The sequence below is a fragment of the Pygocentrus nattereri genome, chromosome 21 (genome assembly GCF_015220715.1).
Source record: "Pygocentrus nattereri isolate fPygNat1 chromosome 21, fPygNat1.pri, whole genome shotgun sequence".
Classification (NCBI taxonomy): domain Eukaryota; kingdom Metazoa; phylum Chordata; class Actinopteri; order Characiformes; family Serrasalmidae; genus Pygocentrus; species Pygocentrus nattereri.
The window spans coordinates 12,943,188-12,960,518 of record NC_051231.1 but is presented as its reverse complement, the minus strand read 5'-3'; the positions used below and the strand labels follow the sequence as shown (position 1 = coordinate 12,960,518).

The 17,331-nt window shown below is 36.7% G+C and overlaps 1 protein-coding gene across 2 annotated transcripts; it reads left to right on the top strand.

Annotated features, from left to right (window-relative positions):
- The first annotated feature begins 502 nt into the window (after positions 1-502).
- mcrs1 (microspherule protein 1) lies at positions 503-17,239 on the top strand. 2 transcript variants are annotated; one of them, XM_017704735.2, is made up of 15 exons: positions 503-647; positions 1,833-1,934; positions 3,261-3,432; positions 4,277-4,415; positions 6,608-6,772; positions 9,239-9,348; positions 10,658-10,766; positions 11,008-11,146; positions 11,292-11,367; positions 12,287-12,315; positions 12,467-12,559; positions 13,581-13,663; positions 13,897-13,984; positions 14,264-14,391; positions 14,906-17,239. In XM_017704735.2, the coding sequence occupies exons 2-15, from the start codon at positions 1,925-1,927 to the stop codon at positions 14,990-14,992; spliced, it is 1,428 nt and encodes a 475-aa protein (XP_017560224.1). In that variant the 5' UTR covers positions 503-647; positions 1,833-1,924; the 3' UTR covers positions 14,993-17,239. The 2 variants fall into 2 exon arrangements, with proteins under 2 accessions (XP_017560224.1, XP_017560225.1); XM_017704736.2 differs by lacking the exon at positions 1,833-1,934 and having other exon boundaries at positions 517-647.
- The last annotated feature ends 92 nt before the right edge of the window (positions 17,240-17,331 follow it).

Here is a 17,331-nt window from a genome sequence, read left to right as displayed (position 1 = left end):
AATAATGACACAATACTCAAGTAAAAGTACCTTCAAATGTAAGAATCTGAGTTAAAGTACAAAAGTATCAGGTCAAAAGACTGCTTAAATACTGAGTATCGTATAGCACTGCAGTGGAACATCTTAGTTTCGCTTTTTTTAGATTATTTTAGTCCACAATGAAATGCTAAAGCCCAGAGTCAGAGATGTGACTAACCACAAAGCGGTTCAGATGATTTTACTAACAAAACAATGACATTAAACACAAAAAAGGAACTAAATACGAACAGACAGAATGTGACTGAGTAAAACCAGGTTGCTTCACACACTAATGTACTTAAGCAGAAGTGAAAGTGATTTGGGAACACGTTTAACTAATGCCATCTGATTATTAGTTATGCAGAGATTTCGAAAATCGGTCAAATTTCCTTTTTAAAGTACAGTGCTTAAGCACAAACGTACTGTTTAGGAACTTGTCCTCTGGGGGCGCTTTCATTTTGAGAGTCGCTAATGTCGACAGCGGTTTTTACCCGGAAACGCTCCGCTGTGTAGCTCGGCTTGATAGCAAAAAACAAAGATTATTGTAGAGCTACATTTCTGCACCTCTCTGAAAGGACGGGGTTACTTCAAACACGCCTCAAGCTGGAGTAATCCGTGTTCAGACTAAGGTAATTCGCATATTATACTGTTTTTATTCTTTCTTTCGCTCTAGCTGGTTAACGTTAGCGTTAGCTGCCGTTTTGTTTTGTTTGAACAAAGGTTGGCTGCTAACAGCTAACTGGCTAACTCACCGCATAAAACCTCCCAATGAACAGACATACTGTCAGCGCGGTAATGTATCCCAATCTGTATTTTATATATTCGGGTCTTCCTTCGGTTATTGTAAGTGCTACTGGCAGTGAATAATGATAACTTAGTCTCCGGCTGCAATTATTTGACAGGCTAGCAGCGTTAGCCAGGTTAGCTAGCTAACTAACCTAGCTAACTAACTAACTAACAAACTGTCTAAAGTCGTTCTCTTGACAGTTTAGTCACTATATGCAATTCCCTGAGTTGAGTTATGTTCGGCTGTTTGTGAAATAAGGGTTTTCCTCATTAGTCTTCAGGGATATTTGATGTTTGGGGTACGCGAAACAAGACGTCCCTAAAGTGGTGTTGCTGTCCTTCAGTTAAACCTTCATTTCGTTTTGACAGGGTCCTGAATATATATTACGTTACAGTCATTGAAACTTAAGTCTTAATAGTAACTTAACAGTAATGTTGGCGCTGGTCTATGTTTCAATAACACACACATACACAGCTACCATGTGTGACAGCATTAGTGTCTCCCCGAAATAATTACTGTATGACTAACTTCAGTGAAGTCAGAACAAGCCGTGTCATTCAAATTCAAATGTATTTGTATAGCGCTTGTATTTGTATAACGGATGTTGTCACAAAGCAGCTTTACAGAATTTCAGAAAAGACAAAGTTTTAACAGGAGTTTAAAAATGTACAATTATTTAATGTAATACATTTATTTGGGGGCTTTTAGTGGTGGATGTCTGGTTCCTCTCATTCCCACTGTGAATGATTTTGAGTCAGTTTCTCTAGAACTTCTTAGTTGTTGAATTGTGCTTAAATGTTACATCCTGTGAAACTCCTACAGAATGTAGAATAGCAGTGCTCAGGAAGCAAGAGTTCATTTATGCTAATTAAAGCTATGTATACATAATCAGATACTGTAACTAATCTGAAAATATTGTGGTATTGGATTTTATCTATACTGCCTAGTACTAATATTGATATTTCTCACATTTGTTTTAGTGCTATGCCATTTTTTAAGCTAACATTTCCTGCAACTATGTTTTCAGATTTAAAGGTGTAGCAGAGGCTGTACTGGCTGAAAATCTGCTCTGTGAAAATAATGCTTGGCTTATATTGGAACTAGAACTGAAACAGAGTCATGGATAAAGGTCAGTTGAAATTGATTGATTCCTTCCATCCCTTGATTCCCTTGATTCTCTTCCTTCCCTTCTTTCTTCCTTCCTTCCTTCACTTCATTCCCTCCACCCTTCCTTCCTTCCTTCCTTCCTTCCTCCCTCCCTCCTTTCCTTGCATTCCTTCCTTGCATCTATCCCTTCCTTCCTTCCTTCCCTTCATTCCCTCCCACCCTTCCATCCTTTCCTTCCTTACTTCCTTCCTCCCTCCCTCCCTCACGTTCCTTCTTTCTGTCTGTCCCTTCCTTCCTTTCTTCCATCCCTTCCTTCCCTCCCTCCCTTCCTTCCCTCCATTCTGTCCCACGCTTCCTTCTGTCCCATTACTCCCACCCCTCTACATTCATTCATTTGGGGAAATAAAGAGCAGGATGACCTTGTTGTCTTTATGGCACCTTGAGAACATATGCTGGCTAACATACTCAAGCTAAAACTTAGTGTATTACAAGGTTTAACAATTTCAGTGTCTTATTAATAAAGAGTGCATGACATCTGTTGTGTTACGATTTATGCAGATTATTTGAATTTGAATATGTCTGCACTGTGTCATCACCGGAGACGTTATTTTGATAAAGCTGATAAATAGAGGTGTAACAGTATGCAATTATTGGTGATTCTGAAAACAAACCTCTGAATTGTGTTTTTAAAATTTCTATGCTAAAATGTCAGGATTGTACATAATTTTAATTATGTAATATACCAGCTGATTTGTCTATGAAATTGCACTTTTTTTTTTTACAAAACAATAGATAGTAACAAAGTAGCTTGTATTTGTGGAAAGTAGTGATTGTTAATTGAAACAATAGATTTTTTTTTTGCAGTGGTGGTGTTAGGAACCAGGGGTCACAATGACTACAACACAAATATAGACATTAAATTTACTATCCAAATCCAACAGTGAAGCTACACACGTCTTCTGAGTTTTATATGTATTGTTGGTGATGGTAAAGTAGTTGGGGGTGGGGGGGATTCTTTGCCTCACAGCACTACATGTATCCTTCTGCCGTGAATTCTTTATAAAAAAACATTTTAGACTAAAATCTTCTCAATAATATCATAAAAGTGTATTTATAGCCATTTAATTTAGCAACTTTCTGTGTGGGATTTTTTTTTTTCATCAAATCTTCAAATCAGAGATTGACTTTGTTCATATTGTAACCACTTAATTATGCAGAAATTTTACAAATTGTAATTCCCCTTCAATGGCATTGCAACTTCAATAGAATAAAAAATATAAATGCTACACTCTTTTTGATTAATACTGTTTGTCAATGATGCTTGACCTGGTTCTTCATGTGTATTCAGACGTGAAGGCAGATATTGCCTCTGCAATGGTTGGAGGGGCATCTGTTGGAAGTATGACGGCACAGAACAGATCTGAAGATGAGGAGTCAACAGGTGTGAAGGATATGAAAAGAACGGCAGCTCAGGCATTCAGTGGCAGCGGGCTGGTTCCTAAAAGAAGGAGTTCTTCTAGGTATGTCGCCTTTCATTCCATTTGCCCAAATGTAGTGTCACATTGTTCAGTTAATTTACCTGTAGACTTCTAAAAAATCAACGTTGCTGAATGGTTCTTGGACGTACAGGTCCAGGCTAAAACAGTCAATTTTGGTGGACACTAATTTAACTTTTAATTAAAATTCTACATCTCTTTTTGGAATTAAGCTATTTAATTTTATCTGTATAATTGTTTCATATGATTTGTAAATTCATACTCTTAACATTTATTTGTTACACTTTTCCCTCATATTGTTGTTGCTGAACAGTAACTGTAGTAGAAGACAGTCTAACTGTAGAAAGCCAGTTCCTATCCTCCATGTTCATTAAACTACATATGAAATGAAACATAGTTAAAATGGTAAATTCTTTTATTTTATTTTTTTACATTGCTGTTAAACCTAATCACCTGTTTATAAAGCAATTTGAGCTGCCACTTCTGCTCTGTAAATAGTCATTATTGCATTATGTGGAGGTTCTTTAAATTCTAAAAAGGTTCTTCATGTCTCTATATCTGATTTACCATTAATGTAAAGCTTCTGTTTGCCAGTAAAAGTGGTTGTTCTGTGGTGTTAACTGTTTGTGGAGCTTTATTTTAAAGAAGATAAATAAAATTTCATCCTGTTTATTTAAATAAAGAGAAAGTATTGTAAATGCTGAAAGTTAGACTGTTGAATTGTTTGCCACGTTGCAGGACTGAAAGATCTGTGGTTAAATTAGGCAGCATTTATTTACAATGACTGAAGAAGGTGAAATGAGCTGTAATTGACAATGCAAAATCAGTCACACGTTGTAAAGGTTATCAAGCAGTTTGTCTTTTCCAGATCCATCAAGAGAAAAAAGTTTGATGATGAACTGGTTGAGAGCAGCCTGGCTAAATCCTCGAGCAGGGTAAAGGGACAGCCTGTCATTGAGCCCATCAGATGCCCTGGGACTGAGCCGTCATCCAATGAGAAAAAGAAGGTAACGAGTATGAATCAAAAAATGACATCATGATTTTATGAAAGATTAATGCCTTTTGTATATAGCATATCAGGGTATAGAAATCACTATAAAACCTAAGGGATACAAAAGTTAAAATGCAGTTTTATGCAGATGTGTGGGTTAACTTGCTCAATTCACACATTTTGTTGATTTCTGACGTGAACACAAGTGAACACATCCTCTTCGTTGAGCTCGTTTTTGTCCATTTTAATACACAGTTACTGTTTCTTAATTTAACATATTTGGGAGGAAGATTAAGCCTAAAATATGGCCTGTGCAAAGGTTATGGCAGGATTCATATTTTTTCCAGTATGTTACACTCAGCAGATAGTAGACCTTTTGTCCTACAATTTGCCAAACGTGACACATTTAAATTTGTGCCTTGTAGTGAATGGTTATTTTCACCTGGAATATTAACATGTCATTTTTCCGACAGTATCCACACATTTGCATGCAACTGTATATGTTTTATGATCAATATTAAGATAACTAGCAATGTGAGTGAGAGTGTTATCTACTGTTATAAAGCATTAATGTGTGTGTATGCGTGTAGGCTATGTTTCCATAAGTATTCGCTCGTCTGCCTTCATACACATATGAACTTGAGTGACATCCCATTCTTAATCCATAGGGTTTACTATGATGTCGGCTCACCCTTTGCAGCTATAATAGCTTCAATTTTTCTGACAAGGCTTTCATCAAGGTTTATGAAAGTGTTTATGGGAATTTTTAACCATTCTTCCAGAAGCACATTTGTGAGATCATACACTGATGTTGGACAAGAAGGCCTGGCTCACAGTCTTCACTCTAATTCATCCCAAAGGTGTTCTATCAGGTTGAGGTCAGGACTCTGTGCAGGCCAGTCAAGTTGTTCCACACCAAATTAGCTCACCAATGTCTTTATGCACCTTGCTTTGTGCACTGTTGCACAATCATGTTGGAACAGGGGCCATCCCCAAACTGTTCCCACAAGGTTAGGAGCATGAAATTGTCCAAAATCTCTTGGTCTGCTGAAGCATTAAGAGTTTCTTTCACTGGAACTAAGGGGCCGAGCCCAACTCCTGAAAAGCAACCCCACACCATAATCCCTCCTCCACCAAGCTTTACACTTGGCACAATGCAGTCAGACAAGTACCGTTCTCCTGGCAATCACCAAACCTAGACTCGTCCATCGGATTGCCAGACGGAGAAGTGTGATTTGTCACCTCAGAGAACTAGACAGAGAACTTCACTACTCTAGAATCCAGTGGAGGCGCTTTACACCACTACATTTGATTCTTTGTATTGCGCTTGGATGCACCTGCTTGGCCATGGAAACCCATTCCATTAAGCTCTCTATGCTGTTCTTAAGTTAATCTGAAGACCATATGAAGTTTGGAGGTCTGTAGCGATTGACTCTGCAGAAAGTTTGTGACCTCTGTGTGCTATGCGCCTCAGCATCCGCTGACCCCGATCTGTCATTTTACGTGGCCTACCACTTCGTGGCTGAGTTACTGTCTTTCCTAATCACTTCCACTTTGTTATACCACCACTGACAGTTGACTGTGGAATATTTAGTAGTGAGGAAACTTCACGACTGGCGCAGGTGGCATCCTATCACGGTACCATGCTGGAATTTGCTGAGCTCCTGAAATTGGCCCATTCTTTCACTAATGTTTGTAGAAGCAGGCTGCATGCCTACGTGCTTGGCTTTATACACCTGTGGCCATGGAAGTGATTGGAACACTTGAATTCAATGATCTGGATGGGTGACTGATCTCAGTATCAAAAATGTTGTCTTAAGTGGGGACAAACAGCTTGTAGATGAGTTAAAGCAATCAGAGGTGACCAAACCTCCATATGCTGTGACAACCACAATTTACTGGCAGTTTGGCACGCTACTTTCAGGGGTCAAGCTTCAGGCAAGAAAAAAATGATATTCTGGTCTGCTTGGCAAAAAACCTGAACCTTAGTTCATAGAAAATAAGTGCAGTTAGTGTTGCAGCTAAAATATTAGCCAGAAAAATCACAATTAGATGTTTTCCCCAGATCGTTCACCCTTACTATTATACAGGTAAATTGCTGCATTAATGGAAACCATTATTCCTGTGGTTTTAAGATTTTATAAACAAATGGTAAGAATGTGGTAAAAATTTGTTTCTCCTTGAGAATCCCTGTATTTCTTTTCACAGATTTCAAAGTCCACCACATCCTTAACTCCCCCACCTACCATGGTAATCGCACCTTCTCCAATTACCAAAAGAGTGAAGAAGAGCAAGCAGCCACTGCAAATCACTAAAGACCTTGGTCGCTGGAAACCCACTGATGATCTATTGCTTATTAATGCAGTATTACAGGTCAAAACCTTTTAAAGCCTCTACTGCATGTTGCCAGGGCATTTAGATTTTTTGCTTTTAAACCGCAGATTTTATTATTCAGATAATACTATAAACGAATTGCCAAATCAAGGTTTCTTGTGATGCTTGGACCCAATTTACTGAGTAATAACCATGTACCTTATATAGTTATGAGTGTGAGGGCATTTGCAGTGCAAAGGTTTAGTCTCTTATTGCATTTTGTTGGTTGATAGGAAGTGTAATTGTTTGTAAGAAATTAAAGTAGTCAGTGAATACAGAGAATACATGAATTGTACTGATCTTAAAGGAGTTTTTAAAGTTAAGGTCAGAAATAGCTGTTATAACTCATCTGTGTAGTTTGAAATACAACCCTATTTCTAAAAAAGTTAGGATGCTGTGCAAAATGTAAATTAAAAACAGAATGCAATGATGTGCAAATCGTTTAAAGATATTTTTTTTAAATATATGCCCATTTTTAATTTGATTGCGGTAACTCATTAAAAAAAAGTGGCAGGGGCATGTTAACGAATGTGCTGCATCACGTCTTTTAACAACTCTAATCACTCTGTAAGCATTTGAGAATTGAGGAGACCAACTGCTGTAGTTTTGAATGTGAAATGTTTTCTCATTCTTGCTTGATACAGGATTTCAGCTGCTCAACTGTTTGGGGTCTCCTTTGTCATATGTTTCGTTTCACAGTGTGCCAGATGTTTTCAGTGGGTGACAGGTCTGGACTGCAGACAAGACAGTTTAGCACCCAGACTCTTACTGTGGAGCCATGCTGTTGTATATGGAGAATGTGGTTTGGCATTGTCTTGTTGAGATAAGCAAGGCCTTGTCTAAAAAGATGCCTTCTAGATGGCAGCATATCACTGATGTTGGAACAAATCCTTGTACCTCCATAATGGTAACTTTACAGGGGAAAAAAAACATACATTTCTTTTAATGTAAGTCAATGGAACCAGAATTTTTCCAAGTAATTTTTGGTCTTTTCTTTTGGTCCTTTCATGAAATTTACACACAATGTAAAGACCAACAGGCATTTTCAAATTATGTCAACAACAAAAATGAAAATACAAAGTTTTGTTCCCACAGCAGCGATATGTTGCCGAAACCTCTATATATATATATATATATATATATATATATTTTAGTTCAGCATTAGTGGTGCCATCACAAGTGCAAGTGACCCTGCCATGTGCACTAATTTAGCCCCATACCATCACGGATGCTGGGTGGTCTTTAGCCTAGAGATGGCGGTGTTCATTATTTCCAAAAAGAATTTGATTTTGATTTGTCAAACCACAGGACAGTTTTCCACCTCAGTCCCTCTTAATTGAGCTCGGGCCCTGTTAGCTTGTGGACATTGTATTTACAGACAGTGATTTTCAGAAGTCTTTCTGAGCCCATGCAGTGATTTCCACTACAGAATTGCGTTTTTAGCCTTGTCCCTTGCATACAGAGATTTATGTGGATTCTCTAAATTTTTAATTATATTATGTACTTTTTGAAGTTTTTTGCTATTTTATGTTGAGAAACCTTACTCTTGAATTGTTGCCTGGGCGGTCTTTCACAGAGTGCTGAACCCCTCCCCATCTTTACTGCTGAAAGATTTAGCCTCTCTGAGATGCTCTTTTTATACCCAATCATGTCGCAGACCGCTTGCCAATTAACCACTAGGTGTTTTCTTTTTTTTTTTTTTATTATTATTATTATTATTATTACATAACCAGTGCTTCATTGCCCTGTCTCAACCTGATGAGAGCATAAAATTCAAAATGGGCATATATTTTTCAAAAAACAATTTCTCAGTTTCAGGTTTCTCCAAGTTTGTTGAGCATTTGATATGTTGTCTTTCTAGTCTGTTCAAGTAAGTATAGGATTTAAATGATTAGCACATCATTGTATTTTGTTCGTTTACATTTTGCACAGCGTCCCAACTTTTCTTTTGGAAGTTACTAAACGATAAATAAAATGCTGTTAGTTTTCACCGTAATTTCTTGATACATTATCTGCCTGAGATTTGATCACCACTTTTCATATACAGGACATTCTGGATGGTAACTTTATTGTAACAAAGAAGTTTCTCAATTACTATGGAGTCAACTATACCTCTGCTGCTTATTCTAGACACATCTATACAAGATGCCAAATTATTTACAGCTGTACAATTTGGCACAATCTAATTAGTAATTATTAGCATATAAAGTTTTATCAGATGTATTATCAGAATACAACCATGCATTTGTCTTCGAAAACATTGCTTTTATATTAATAAAAACAAACTTTTGAATGGTGATTTCAAACCTTTGTTAGTGTATATGTAAGTTATGAAGTGTAGGATCACATTTGGGCCCCCTGCAGTATAACAGGTTGTGTGTTGTAATTAAGCAATGATGCATACTGTTATGCTGACTGCGAAGTGCACATGTATCACACGTTCATGTGGCATGTTTTTGTGTTCAGACTACTGACCTCACCTCTGTTCATCTTGGAGTGAAGTTCAGCTGCCGTTTCACACTTAGAGAGATTCAGGAGCGGTGGTATGCTCTGCTGTACGACCCTGTCATCTCAAAGTAAGTGGTGTTAGCAGCTTGAAAATGAATCTCTGATGTTATATTCTTGCCAAGCCAAAATGTTTTGCTACCCTTTTCTAGTCAGGGAAGTTTGTTCATTAAATAGATGAACAGAGATCTGGCAAGTAATTTAACCTACTATACCACACAGATTATCTTTAGTTTGCATGCTACATAAACATAAAAATCAGTGACTTAGAAATCAGAAGGAGAAATTAGTGAAATGCTTTTACAATAGTTCACCAAAAACAAAAAAAAAGGTTAACTTTTTCCTCACCAGTGTTTCATCAGGGCACAGCACTAGCCTCAAACTCTACATGGAAAGCTACACTTGCTTGTAATTTGGCAACTGTCAAAGCAGCAACATTAGGCTCATGTGCAGCTGCTCAGGGAGCCCTATTGGTTACTGCTTTTCTATGGCAGTCATACAAGCACTTTGAATGCCTGTATTAGCAATGGGTTCAATTTAACAAAGCTGATTTCACTAATTTGAAAGGCTGTCTGGATGGTTTTGGACATAGTGTTCCTCTGTAATCAGCAGCGTTACTGTTGTGTTAAAGTTGTACTTTACTGTGTGGCAAAATGTAGTATGGCAAATATGGAATCACAGTACTTTTAACAACAATTCACAATATATTGTGACCATTTTCTGACATCTGACATATTGAAACAAATAAAAAACAGTAGTACATTCTTAAAGATGATTCTTCAAGGGTTAATTAGTAAAGAAAACGGTTCTTTATAGAACATTTGCATGATTTAAAGTATTTTTTGCATCATGAAAGCATTCTTAGAAATATACTGTAGATGTAAAGCTTGTAACAATAGAAGAACCCCTTTGGGTGCTATATAGAACCCTTTTCAAAAGGTTTCTGTATAGAAACTGTATATATCTTTTTTTTTTATTAAATGTTATAGAAAACTGTCTTGCACTAAATCCAGCTAAACTGGCTTACTCGTATCCTTTTATTGTTATTATTGTGCAGTTCTAGAAGTACTGAAAATATTCATGATGTACTCATGAAAATTGACACATCGTGTGACGTGATGGTTACATTTATCTCCAGAACAATAAAATATCAGATTGCCCACCTCTGTAAGCAGCCGTCTTCAAGCATGGCAATAAACGTCTATTACTTGATGTAATTTATCACAATAACAATGAATATTGTTGTCCAGCCCTACTCAATCCGACAAAATTGAGGGCAGTCAGAATAGATAAATATTATTTCAAAAGTAAGCACCTATAATGAATGTATTTACAGCATTGAATCTGTTTGTAATGCTATTTTTCTTTCCTCTTCCACAGGTTGGCTTGGCAGGCCATGAGACAGCTCCACCCAGAGGCTATCGCTGCAATACAGAGCAAAGCTCTGTTTAGTCAAGCAGAGGAGGCTCTGCTGGCTAAGATTAGCTCAGTGAGTCAGCATTTTTTAAGGGTCGTCTAAAACAGATATGTTTGCCAAGGGTACAGAATGTTCATCAGATGTCAAAATGCAAATTCACAAGTTGCATCACATGCGTTATCACTTCTATAGTGCATGCTATGTTTATTCTTTCTTTGCATTTCATCTTTTTATATGTCTTTGTGAGTTTGTTTGTGGTTCTGGTGAGTTTGGTCAGTAGCTCCTGTTTTTGACTGTGTCCCATTTTGAGTAGAACAGTCAGCCAAAACTGGAGGTGTTCCAGGACTTGCTGAACAAGCACCCCAGTGTGTTCTACCCATCTCGCACAGCTAAGAGCTTGCTGGTGCACTGGCAACTACTCAAACAATACTACTTACTGGATGACCAGAGTGGTGAGGTTATTTTGTTGTGGACCTTCCGGAATAAAAAATAAAAATACTCTTTAAATTAAAACTGACAGTTAAAATTGTTTTATTTGATGTTTATTTTATTATATTGATGTTAATTTATCCCATTATGGTATGTTTCTTTTTTCAGTTCAACCCCTTCCCAAAGCAGACCAGGTTCTTAACTTCTCAGATGCTGAGCAGATGGTTGATGACGCCAAGCTAAAGTAATACAGTTGACACATCTTGAATGCATACGCTACAGAATGAAATATTTAAAATTCATTTACACAGTAACTTTGATGCTGTTGAATCAAACCTTTAAAAATGAAAAAGAAACAAAAAAGAACAATAAGTTAACACATTCTCTACAGACAACACACTTAAATATGAAACCTTTGCACAGGATATAATTTGTTTTTTTCCCCCAGTATGTTCAATTCAGGAAATAAACAGTAATTATTTGTTAAAATGTGCATTAGTGTGTTCTCAGGGACTATGGTCCACGTCAGTCCTATGTCACAGTCCTGTTCAGCCCACAAAATTATTTTAATTTTCTATTTTTATTAGTGTGGTCCATCCTGAGATGCACTACAGTCCCCAGCATGCACTACAACAACCCCCTCCCCACAACAACAATCTATGGGCCGGCGCTCAGATAGAAAGAAAAGATGCCTGGTGTCTAGTTCAAGCAAATAGGTAGTTAAATAACTCCCTTTTATTTTTAAAATTTAGAATTATTTTTGAATACATATTCAATGTCTATTTTGCTGTTGCAGTTTTGGCATATTTTAAATAAATAATGGCACGTTCAGGTCATGGCAATATGTTGAATAAAAATGAAATAAAAACACAGCGGGCCCACTGATTTGCTAAGATTTTTTTAATATGGCCCTTTTAGTGGTTTCACACCCCTGCTGTCGAGGAAGCGTTTACTTTTTCTCACTTAGAAAAGCAAAAAAAAAAGTCATGATGCATGTAATACCCAAACTTTTGCTTTTGCATATGACTGTGTGCGTGTGTCTGTGTGTTTGTTTTTTTCAGGAATGATGTAGTCACTTAAAAAGAACTTTGACTAATTGGGTTTGTTTGTTTATTTGTTTGTTTGTTAAATTACTCAAATCTGACCGAATGCGGAACCATCAGAGACAGCAGGGATGAGGTACTAGAGCATGGTGAGTTGCAGTTTTATTCCATTTGGTTTTCTTCCCTCATTTGCATTACTACAGCCATATGAATTAGTAAACTGTGTGCTTTCTTTCATTCATTTATTTTGCAAGTATTATTAATCTTGTCGATGCTGACCATTTTCCCTTATCCTTTTAGAGCTGATGGTTGCAGACAGGCACCAGAAGAGGGAGATCAAGCAACTGGAACAAGAGCTCCCTCGTTGGCAGGTCTTGGTGGACAGCATCACAGGTCAGTTTCAGTCTTCCCTGTCTTTTACTTTTTTAATTATTATTATTATTTATGCACAACCAATGTTGTTTGTTTGTTTGTTTGTTTGTTTTTATACATTATTTTATTATTTAGAAATGTCCGTAATGGTGATCTGCCATGAAGAATCAGTGCAGCCCTGATATAAACACTGCATATTTGCCCAAAACAATATGAATGCATGGAAAAATATCTGATTATCATTTAACTTGTTTATGAAGTAATTAAGTAATCTGATAATGGGTCTCCGGATATGAGTCTATCAGTAATCACATTTCTATCTAAATAAATGACGACATGCAATTCTATAGTTGCTTTGCAAGGCCAGTAAACACACAAGATAAGGATTTGATGTGTTGCTGCAGGTGTAGTGTCAAATATATTACTTCTTAGCATTTTTATAATAGCTTTCTTTCTGTTTTTGACATGTTGAATTAAGTATGTAGTGTTTACTGCTTCCAGGAATGTGAAAAATGCCCAATTAACAGTGCACATGCAGTGTATAAAATGATTAAAATCTTGTGTATGTGTCTAAAAAAACAAATAACGCTTATTTATGTTTTACTTATTTGCTGGATCAGATACTGAGTTTAGCTCAGTTTATCTGGATTAGTTCTACAGAGAAATGCAACAGTTATTTCTGTAGGTTTATAAATGCAGTAAAATGAAACTTTACAGATTTTAACATGGTAGCCACCTAAACCCACTTTTCTAGAATGCAATAAATATATGATCCAATATCGGTTTGAAATATTGCTGAAGTCTAAAAAAAATCTGTCTGATTCTGATATTTATTTTTAACATTTATCTGCCAAAACCCAAATGATTAAGATATTATTGGGGATGCATACTAACTAGTATACATATAAATGGTCTCATTGTATGATCTGCTAATTTCTTTGTTTCTTTAATTATTTACGCATGTATGCAATATTATTACTATATATTATTAATTGGGAAGATTTCATACCAAGAATTTTATGGTTTTGTAATGTGTTCGTAGGTATGAACTCCCCAGACTTTGATAACCAAACTTTGGCAGCATTAAGAGGGCGCATGGTCCGATACCTAATGAGGTCTAGAGAGGTGAGTTAAGCTCTTTTGATAAATGTTTTTTTTTTTTTTTTTTACATCAGAATATTATTTATTGCTCTAATTTTTTTTTTTTATTATTAATGCATTTATATTATTCAGATTTATATTCATGTAAATACTGTATTACTGTTTTGTTTTTAACTTATTATTTGTAATAATTGTAATAATTTCTAATAATTGATTCTGTCCCCATTTAAAATAACGGTTTGTCTACCTCCTCTAAGATCACTCTTGGCCGTGCAACCAAGGACAAACAGATAGATGTGGATCTGTCATTAGAGGGACCGGCATGGAAAATTTCCAGACAACAGGGTATTTATTTATTTGTTTGCTTGTTTGTTTTAAATAAAGGGCTCTACAGTGCAATGCATTATTTTTCTCATGTGTGGAGACAGTAAGGATTTTCTTCTTCAAGATTTAACAAACATTTTTTGCCTAATTTCTGCCAAGTTTGGTGAAATTAAGTTGATGTCAACTCTTGTCCAGCTCCTGTGTATAGAGAACAGCTTTGGCTTTTTGAGGATTGTTCTAAATTTTCTTCAAAATGCTGGACATGTTTCATCTGTGCTCCTTTTCTTATTTTGACCACAGGGGTCATCAAGCTCAAAAACAATGGTGATTTCTTCATTGCAAATGAAGGTCGAAGACCGATCTACATAGACGGCAGACCTGTCCTGTCTGGCAACAAGTGGAAGCTAAACAACAACTCTGTGTTGGAGGTCAGAAGAGTTTGACGATGAGTTTCTCCCTTTTCGCGAATGTAGTTGATCAAGATGTGGTTTCTGATGTTTACTTCTTTAGTTTTGCCCTGGAGCTAAGAAATAAAGCTAACTAAATGCATAAATGATAACACTTCTGCCTCAGATTGGGTTTTGTTGGATTAAATAGGCTGTGTTCACACTGCAGGCAAAAAAGTGGCCTTAATCCGTTCTTTTTAATAATGACTATATATTCGCATGTAAAAGTTTGGCTGTCTCTGCTCAAATTGCATGTGGTGTTCATTTTGTGAAAATCACATCCATTGCACAGTAAAGAAGCAAACTTCAGAAACTGTCTTGATCAATTGACTGCAATTGGAATAAACATAAATTGTTTACATTTTGTGTAAAAATCAGAGAATAATGGTGACTACTTTATCCTGTTTTCTAGAATTAATGATTAGCCTTTTCTACAATTACTGCTATACAGCTCAAGAAAAGAAATCAATGTTGACTTTATCTCTCTTTTGTCTAGATTGCAGGTCTCCGTTTTGTGTTCCTTATCAACCAGGAGCTGATTTCTCTTATCAAAGCAGAGACGGCCAAGATGAACCAGCAGTGAACTGCACAATATAACGACTGCGACTGTATTTGCTCACTGTGGTGAAGCAATAAGCTGAAGGACCGCAGCAATCAATGAGCAGTCAGCTCAGGACCCATGCACTGCATATCTAGGCAGAGGAGTGGATGCTGGTCCAGTAGATTGTGCTGTAGATAAATCTGAACACAAAGAGACCAGTTCTAACAGGAACTCAAGAGGGCCTTTGAGTGCTTAGTAGAGGGTTTAATCCAATTACAGACTGAAAGCTTCTTACGCAATGAGAAGCCCCTTCAGAGCCATTTGAGCAGGTGGGCTTGTGCGAAAGACCCGCTGCTGCGTGAGTTCATGTACAGCAAACTGAAACTATTCCTGGAGATGCACATATTGCAGAACCTTGTCCTGGCTTATGGTAAATGAATTAGTTTGGAACTGTAACTGATCATTTTCATTGTTTTATTTTGAAATAACTGTGTTGTCCTTTTGAATAAGTGCAGAATACTTTTACAGATGCTAACAAAAAATCTTTAGACTCTGTTTTTTTTATTTATTTATAAAGGAGCATGAGAATAATGTTGTTAAAGGCAGATAACAGACACTGATAAAACGTCAGGATAGAAGGTATACCACTGCATACACAACAACTTCAGAACGACTTGGAGACACCAAATCAAACACAGTACTAAAAGAAAACGTATCCAAAAAAAGTTTCAAAGCAATGTTTAGGAACTGGATTCCATTTTATTCAAATGAAAATTTTGAATAAAATGGAAGTGCATATATACTGTATATGTAGTATAATAAAGAAATTAGTGTTATGCATAGATAACTCTGAAATGTGATTTTAAGTACTTGACCAGCGAAGAAGACGTATTTGGTGTCTGAAGTTTGCTTCTTTCAACCCTGTAGCTAACAGTTAACATGGCACTGTGCTCAAAAGTAGTGTATCAATGTCGAAAAGCCCGTAAGCTACTCTGTCTATATAAATTGACAGATATATGGGCAAAATTCAGGTTTAAAAGGGAATTCTAAAGAAAAATTCTGTTGAACCAAATCATTAAGATGTGAACAAAGTTCGTTCAGAGTGGTTTGGTGTGAAATGCTTTGTTCTAGAGTCAGAATTGTTCGCAGTGGTGGTGATTGGAGCAAGACATCCACCTCTAAAAGCTCCCTCACAGAAAGTTATCGCATGAAATATTTATGAATACACTGTCTGATGTCTTTGACATTGTTTTATCCTAGTTTTGCTATCTAAATTTAAATTATCTAAATCTAAAACGGATTATTTAAAGTGCATTCATGGCAGAGAGGTATGTGCAGGGTGTTATAAGGCAAAATACTTACCATTGAAAATGTTTTTTTCTGATTATCCACTATTTTACCATCATCAACATCATGTAAAAACTGTCTGTATTTGTGTTGTGCTCGTAGTGACCCCTGGTTCCTATCATCACCACTGTAAAGAAGTCTGAACCATTTCATATCAAACCACTCAATGAGTTTTTAACAACTGAATTAATGGAGTTCACTCTTGAATATGTGTCCTACAGTCTGTAGCTATGCGACATCCCATTTTTCTATTTTAAAATGAATGTGTTGCATGATGGTAATTGGTGGGTTGCTTCTATTACTTGTTAGCTGGGTTAGCCCTGTAGCCCCACTGCAATAATAATCAAGCAGATTTAGAGCACCAAACATTTTTGGCTGGTCAACTACATTTGGTGAGGCAGAAAATTTGAATTTTCTAAGAACTGTCGCTCTATTGGGCCTCATTCACCAACCATTCTTAAGAAGATATTTCTTTGTAAAACCCACTTGCGCAGTTTTTGCGAAGATTCTGACGTTCGCCAATGTTATCTGGGATTTGTTCTTACGTAAGAACAGAATCTACATACACTGAAGAGCACAAAGGTGAGAACAGCTCTGCAGTTTAAGAACACATCATTAATCTTGGACCTTTCTCAAGAATAGGTTTAGGATCAACCTTAGGAGGATATTGGTGAATGAGGCTCAATGTTGTGTTAATATTAGGGCCTAGGGACTTCTCCGAATACAAATACTGATCTGGGATCAGTTATTGCTTTTTATATGGGCACTGAATAGGATTACCTGGAGTGAAGAGGCCTTATGCTAGATCAGTATACTTACAAATGGGCTTTTGACATCATCTTAACTCACCTGTTTCACTCAGACTAGATATGTGCTCACAAACTTTGGTCTCCCATAGACCCCAGTGCTGTAAGTAAAGAAATACTTTCAGATTCCTTCAAATTGTATTTTTTTTTTCTGGAAAGGGGTTAAGCCTAGTGCAGGGCTAATTTCCTCCTTCAGTGGAGGATCTCTGTTTACAGGTCTGTGTAATC

Excerpts from the sequence above, each read along its gene's own strand:
- mcrs1 (XM_017704735.2), top strand. Across the intron at positions 11,147-11,291 it reads CTTACTGGATGACCAGAGTG|TTCAACCCCTTCCCAAAGCA; the intron begins GTGAGGTTATTT and ends TTCTTTTTTCAG. Across the intron at positions 13,985-14,263 it reads GAAAATTTCCAGACAACAGG|GGGTCATCAAGCTCAAAAAC; the intron begins GTATTTATTTAT and ends TTTTGACCACAG.